This window comes from Sapajus apella, unplaced genomic scaffold, assembly GCF_009761245.1.
Source record: "Sapajus apella isolate SASKATOON/1434 unplaced genomic scaffold, GSC_monkey_1.0 scaffold150, whole genome shotgun sequence".
Classification (NCBI taxonomy): domain Eukaryota; kingdom Metazoa; phylum Chordata; class Mammalia; order Primates; family Cebidae; genus Sapajus; species Sapajus apella.
Window position 1 is genome coordinate 1946611 of NW_022437090.1, and position 7389 is coordinate 1953999.

The following is a 7389-nucleotide window of genomic DNA, read 5'->3' on the forward strand; positions in this document are numbered from 1 at the left end:
CAGTAATGACTCCCAAATCTACACCTATGTCCAGTCCCTTCGTTTCAGACTCATATTCACAATGGCCTTCTGGATCCACCCACCAGGCTGCACTTCAGACACCTAAAACTCAAGTGTGCTGAGTTGCTTCCAAGCACACACTCCATCTTATTCGTAGTTGCAGGCACACTACATAGTACTTAAACACTGACAACACGCTGTTGACTGTCCAAGACTGCAACTCATCATTTCCCACACGTCCACCCTAAAACCTGCTTCTCCTGTCCTTATGATTCAGTTCATGACACGAGCACTCACCAGAGACTCTGCAGGGGACTCCCCAAGCTCAGTAGTCCTCAGATGCTGACACAAACCCACTGCATGTGCAGCACCCATCTGGACTCCCCCATATCACCCCAGTGAGACTTGGAGCCCAGGGGCCTGCTGGGCTGTCTTCTGTGCTGTTCTCAAATCCCACCCCCATTTCTTTAATTCATGATTCACTGCCATCAGTGTCCTGTGTACAGATTTCTTCTAATGAACTCACATGTGCATCTCCTATTATCAAGACTGGGAGCTCCTTTGGTGGAAGATCAAGACTTATGCTTCTAGTGCATCCTGCACATCTTTGAAAAATGAGGTAATCTCAGGATTGCAAGATCCCCTTAAAGATCATCATGTCCAATATTGTAGCAAAAGCACAGGTGGGTTTTGTAATTCTGGGAATGTTAATTAACCTCTCTGAGGTTCTGTTATATAGAAATGTTACAATTACTACCTTTTTTGGTTTTTGTTTTTTTGAGACAGTCCCACTCTGTCGCCCAGGCTGGAGTGCAGTGGCACAATCTCGGCTCACTGCAACTCCACCTTCCAGGTGGATTCTCCTGCATCAGTCTCCCAAGTAGCTGGGATTACAGGCGCCCACCACCACGTGTGGCTAGCTTTTGTATTTTTAGAAGACACAGGGTTTCACCAGGTTGGCCAGTCTGATCGCAACCTTCTGGTCTCAAGGGATCCACCTGTCTTGGCCTTCCAAAGTGTTGGGATTACAGGTGTGAGGCATCACACCCAGCCTACAATTACTTTTCAAAGTCTGGTTTGAAGGATAAAATAAGATAATGCATTAAAAAAGACTGAAGTCCATAGCTCGCAAATAGAAAGCTCTCAGAAAGCAGCTAGTTATTTTCTTTTTCTTCAATCAACACTGTTGAAATGAATGACTAACAGATACCACTTTCTAAAGATACCTATAGCTCCTGGGAGCAAAATCCCCCCATACAGTTAAGTCATGGACTTGTGTGGAGTGGACCAGTTAGCTTCACACACTTCCCAGGTCACAGGGCACACTGCTCAGCTTGACCAAGTTTTTTTTTTGTTTGTTTGTTTTAAGAACATGCTCTGTCAAACACAAGGGGAACATGATGAGCAAGGCTAGAGATCAATACATCCATTTCCACTCACTCAGCACTTCAATCCATCTCCTTAACTAATAGTTGTGTCAGTGGTTTCTTCCATTTTCAGCACTTAAGAAGTGGAAAAGTTAGACAGTTACTGTTTTATGGAGGTGAGAGAGTAAAAGCCAATGCCAATTAAATAATGTATTTTATATTATAAATGTATATTTCTTGAAAGAGTCTGGCCAGCCAGGGCAACAAAGTGAGACCCCATCTCTACAAAAAGTAATTAAATTAGCCAGATATGGTGGTGCACACTTGTGCAGCAACTCCACAGCAGGTTGCAGCAGAAGCATCACTGGAGCCCCGGAGGTTGGGGAAGCAGTGAGTGCTGATCGTGCCACTGCACTCCAGCCTGGGCAACAGAGGGAGACCTTGTCCCCCCCAAAAAAACAGGAGATTTGGAAAAAAGAATATGAGTGTACCTTCTTCTCAAAAAGCATCTGGCCCTATGTGCATATATCCAAATGTTAGTCACTGAGTTGACAGCTGAAACAAAACAATGTTGTAATAGATGTGTGTCCCATTCATCATTAGCATATCAAGAAGATGCTGGCAAAACAAGGATCTTCTGTTTTACTAAATACTGCCAGAAATTTTCATCCATGGTCATCCCTAGCTCTGCATCTGTCAGTGAACTGAGAAGACTGAAGAATCACCAATGACCCCGGGGGTCAAAGCCACCTTCTCCTATCCCTTCATTGCTTAAGGGTCACCTATGTCTTCACTGACTACCAGCAACTTCTAAGCTTCCTCGCACTTGCTGGGTTTTTCCTTTGCCTTTTGATTCGTGGCTGCTTAATTCTGACCCACTTCCTTATGCTTCCCACTCGCATGGCTTCATTTTCACCAAGCGCTTTTAAATCCTGCCCAGCTATGGCAGGAAATCAGTCATCTACTGAGGCTTCCAATCTTGCTTTGAGATCTAGCAATCTTTCTCCGTTGTGTTTGTGTCCAAGACGCCCACAAAGTCCTAAGAAGCAAAACAGAGTGCGTGGACCAGCCCACCTAGGCCTAGACTTCTGGCCTAGCTCCATTCAGGGCTTCCTGCAATCCACCTGACCTTCCCCGTTTCATCATTCTCTAGCTACCCTCACACAATCTCCTTTCTGGCAGGCAGATCTCGTCTCTGCTGCCTAAACCTGCTTGGCTCATTCTTGTCTCTGTGTCCTTACTCTCAGCCCATACTTCCTCCTCGAAGAATCCATGCCCTCCCCACACCCGTGCTCACATCATAAGCTTCCTCCCTGGAAGTCCAACCAAAGTTCACCCTCCTCAGTGAAATAAACTCCTCTTGATTCCCTTATTTCCCTGTCATTTGCCTGGCACTTAATAACTAGCAGCCTGCTACTGCTGTTTACCTTTTAATCTAATCTCTTCAGGGTCATTTTCTTTTCACGCCCGTAACAGTCATTTCCTCAACGAGCATGAACCAGAAAGCATGCTTTAGGAAACTGAGTATGACAGAACCAGGCAACCCTAAGAAAACTTTGAGGAAGTAAAATCTCCCTAACAAGAATAATCAATTTCACTTTTTCATGATTCTTTCTAGCTCGCCCATTCCTGTATATGTGTTTACATAGCAATAATCATAATGGATTCCATCAGTTAAACATACAGCTTTACATTCTGCTTTTTCCACTAACAGAGAAAATGATCTTCCTTGTTACATGATTTTGACTATCATTATTTTAATGGCTGTATAATAGTCCCTCCACTGAGATACTAGATCATGATTACCAAGGCAGTGGCTCTATTCTGCATCTTTGACCACATAAGGCATTGTAAAATGCAACATAAACTCATTTGAAATAGCTGCTGGCCGGGCGCGGTGGCTCACGCCTGTAATCCCAGCACTTTGGGAGGCCGAGGCGGGTGGATCACGAGGTCAAGAGATCGAGATCATCCTGGTCAACATGGTGAAACCCCGTCTCTACTAAAAATACGAAACATTAGCTGGGCATGGTGGCGCGTGCTTGTAATCCCAGCTGCTAAGGAGGCTGAGGCAGGAGAATTGCCTGAACCCAGGAGGCGGAGGTTGCGGTGAGCCGAGATTGCGCCATTGCACTCCAGCCTGGGTAATGAGCGAAACTCCGTCTCAAAAAAAAAAAAATAGCTCCTTAAATAAATTTCTCGTCTATTCTCCCTAACACCTAAAGTAATCGATTTCACTGTTTCTATCTTCATTTCTTTCGCTCCCTGGTTCTACCCTCTTGGGCTAGGTAGATAACAAAGGTATTCCAAACACCTTTTATAGATATTTACTTATTTTGGTAGTCGATCTTACACAGATTTAAACACAGGAAATCTCTTGAGGGAAGGCATTAAGATCCCATCCTATCTAATAGAAGCTAGATACCTGGCAGGCACTCGATAAATGTTTGCTTACCTATAGAACATTTTTTAAACCACCTAAAGTTAGAAAACATTAGATTCCTGGAAAATACAATGTTGCTGATCTAACTAATCCCACCAATTATGGCTACAAAACTTTCAGCTCCTGTAATGATTAGACAGGTTAGTAATGTATGAATGGGTGTTCTGTGCGGTACATAGACACACACCTTTTGAGCTGTACAGTCTGAACAACATTAGAAAACAAACATCTGCAAATAGAACTGCGAGAGCTTGTGATCAAAGTTTACCCCTTTTTCTCTAGCTGTTTAGCTCTGCAGCTGAGAGGAAGCCAAAATAAAGGTTGCAATATTAAAATTATGTAAAATTACATACACGTGTGAGCACATATTGGCATAGAAACAAAAAGCTGTGAAGTATGAGAGCTTTTTCTTTTTTGTTTTGTTAGGGTAATGTTAAAATAAATGTATGACTAGAAAAATATTCTTGACAAATTAGCCATTACAACTCTTCCTGTTATTGAATTAGGGCCTAATGCTTAACCTTCAAATAACTAAGTTTCCCAAACTTACGTACAGTTTAGCAAAAAGACTGAAACACTCTCACTTCCAGGATAAATGTTAAATAATAAATTAGCCAACCACCTTAAAACACCAAACACCTAAGCACAATCAGACACTGAATTACACGAGAACTTAATACACCAGAGTTTTCTGGAAATTTTCGGACTTTCCTCAGAATATAACATATGATTCCAAATATTAGAGTCTACACAGTAAAACTACATCATCACAGTAACCCATTCTCATCCCCGTCCTTATCTGTGGACAGTGATTTATAAGGTTGCTTTCTGCATGTATACGGTATGATAGAAAGCATTAGGACTCCAGTTTTACTATTTGCCATAATTATACACAATTACTTAATACATTAGTTTTCTTAGAAGTAATAACTCCTAAGCAATTCAAAGTAATATGATTCTTTTCAAAATTACTAGAAAGGTGGAAAGGTTCCTACACATCATCTGGGGAAAAGGAAAAAGAAATTACTGGAAAGGAATACGGTTTTGTTTTAGTCTTTTTATACAAACTGCAGATACTGATTTTTTTTTTTTTTTTTTTTTGAGACTGAGTTTCACTCCTGTTGCCCAGATTGGAGTGCAATGGCGTGATCTCAGCTCATTGCAACCTCCGCCTCCTGGGTTCAAGCGATTCTCTTGCTTCAGCCTTGTGAGTAGCCAGGATTACAGGCAGGCACCACCACATCCAGCTAATTTTGTATTTTTCGTAGAGATGTGGTTTCTCCATGTTGGTCAGGCTGGTCTTGAACTCCTGACCTCAGGCCATCCGCCCGCCTCAGCCTCCCAAAGTGCTGAATTACAAACATCAGTCACCATGCCCAGCCTAGATACCAATTTTTTAAAATCACTGGATTTAGAATTCTACCACGCTGTATTCCATAATAACCTTTATTTATGCTAACAACTACTTCATAACAAAAATGGAAAAGAACAAATTTATGTGTGACAATCACTGAAAAAAGAAGTCCACATGCATGTCAGAAAATACAAGGCTAAGAGTGGGCACTAAGTGAACCCAGGAGGTACTTTACCCCAAATAATCCACTTCTCTATATAGGGTAATGAAATCTATGTGTAAACCTCAATTTTAAAAGGAGTTCAACCCAAGGATCAGCTGACGTCCATTCCACAGCTAAAACTATTATTCTGTGCATTCCTCTAAACTATTATTACAAGCTTATCAATGGCAATTTATAAGTATAAAGGTTAAGGACTCCCCTCAAGTGAAACCAATGGGGAAAGGGAGGGGGGAAAGAAGGGCTCTAAATAGCTGAGATGTCTTTTGTGGTGGTTGTTTAGCCGCCTCTTTTTAGCACTGACATTTCCAAGTTTCTTGTGAAAAGGAAATTTTAAGAATGTGCTGAAACCATCCTTTCAGAATCAATTGACAGATAAGTTATGTTTCACTTGGCTTTTTTTCTTTAAATTATTGTGATGGTAACCTTGAGTGAACTGGAATATAGCTGCCTGAATGTTTAAAAACTGATGCTTCTAAAAATGTTCAGAACTGCATCGACGTTTACTTCGTGTTGTCAGAGCACGAGATTAGTGAAGCAAAGCAGGACTCAATCTTGCACTAGTTGAGAACTTAAAGTAATTAAGTTCTTAGGGAAAAAACTCACCTGACAGCCTTAATCGGCCCTAGCAGGAACAGGACAAACCAATTCCCATAGATGAGATAACTCCAAGCGAGAAACCAACTTCCCCGAGGACAAACCAACAAAACTTATGTCAACTGGTTGATCTGTACGTCTCAAAATGTACAAAAGAAAGCAAAGAAAAGGAAAACAACCTATAATTTTTACATAAGAATTAAACAACACTTCATTTTGCTAAGAAGCTACAACTTCTTAGTTGTTTCTGGTACTTAAATGATTCTAATTAGTTCGAAGTCTAATCAATGACAAAGTCATCTCCTGGGACAGTAAGCGACCCCAGTGATATGACCTTGTATAGAAAGCGTTTTCAAAGCCATTATTTCATTTAAAGCAACTTGCCCAGTCACGCTGCTTTGAGTATCAAAGCCAAGACCCAGCCCACCTCCTCCCCTGACTTTTGGGGTTCTCTTCACTCCCTGGGTCTACAGATGATTTAAATGTACTCGGTTTATCTGCTTTCCCTCCCTGCAGACTTAAGAGAATGTCAGAAAGATACAATTTCACAAGAATCTTGGCACTAAAACTATTTATTGTTGAGAGATGACGAATGAGACTTCAGGCAAAACCAAAACTTTCTCCACTGTCCAAAAACAACGAAGAAGGCATCTCCTCCACCTGACCCCAATCTCAGGACGCCCAGGTGGAAGGGACTCGCCGCGGGGCGCCCACCTGGCCCGCTGCCCTCCTTCCCGCCCCGGGCCACGGCGGTGCACGCTTGGCGCCCCGGGCGGGACGCGGGGTCCCGGGGCGGGCTGCAGGGGCTGGCAACCCGCGCGCGGGGGCGACGGTGACAGCTGGCTGGGAAGGCGCGGGGCTGAGCGGCCGGGGCGAGGCGGGGCTCGAGGGCCGAGGGCGCCCTCGGGAAGGGCCGGGGGAGACGAGAGGGCGAAAGGGCGGCGGGGCGGGGCGGGCGCAGGCGGAAGGGGCAGCGGGGCCGGCAAAAGGGGGCCGGCGGCGCCGGGGACCGGGCTGGCCGGGGGGGAAGGGAGGGCAGAGGAGAGAGCGGGGCGTCCCGGCGCGGGCGCGGGTCTCGGGGTCCCCGGACCCCCCTCGCGCCCGGATGCCGACTATAGGGGCGGGGCCGCCGGACCCCCCACGGCAGTCGAGGGAAGGGCGCGCCAGGCACCTGCCGCCTGCGCCCCGGCGGCCCGGGCGGGCTCGACTCTCACCTCGCCGGTTCATGGGTCGGATCCGCACCGCCACTTTCACTTTGGAGTCCCCCATCCTGCAGCCGCCGAGGCGCTCGCTGGGCTTCCGTCTGCCGCGGCCACCGGCGACTCTTCTGGGCAGACCCGGCGGGAGGGGACCGAGGGCGGGGCGAGGGGCGGGAGCCCGGGCGAGGGGCGGGAGCCCGGGCGAGGGG

General features: G+C 45.4%; 1 protein-coding gene across 3 annotated transcripts in view; it reads right to left on the reverse strand.

Annotated features, from left to right (window-relative positions):
- Positions 1–7339, reverse strand: part of KIF13B (kinesin family member 13B) — a 192562-nt gene extending 185223 nt beyond the window's left edge. For 2 of the 3 annotated variants that reach the window (XM_032265370.1, XM_032265372.1), the window contains exon 1: positions 7196–7339. In XM_032265370.1, the coding sequence (XP_032121261.1) occupies positions 7196–7250 (55 nt within the window). In that variant the 5' untranslated portion in view covers positions 7251–7339. The remainder of the gene's footprint in view (positions 1–7195) is intronic. The other variant, XM_032265373.1, reaches the window with a different exon arrangement.
- Positions 7340–7389: the final 50 nt, after the last annotated feature.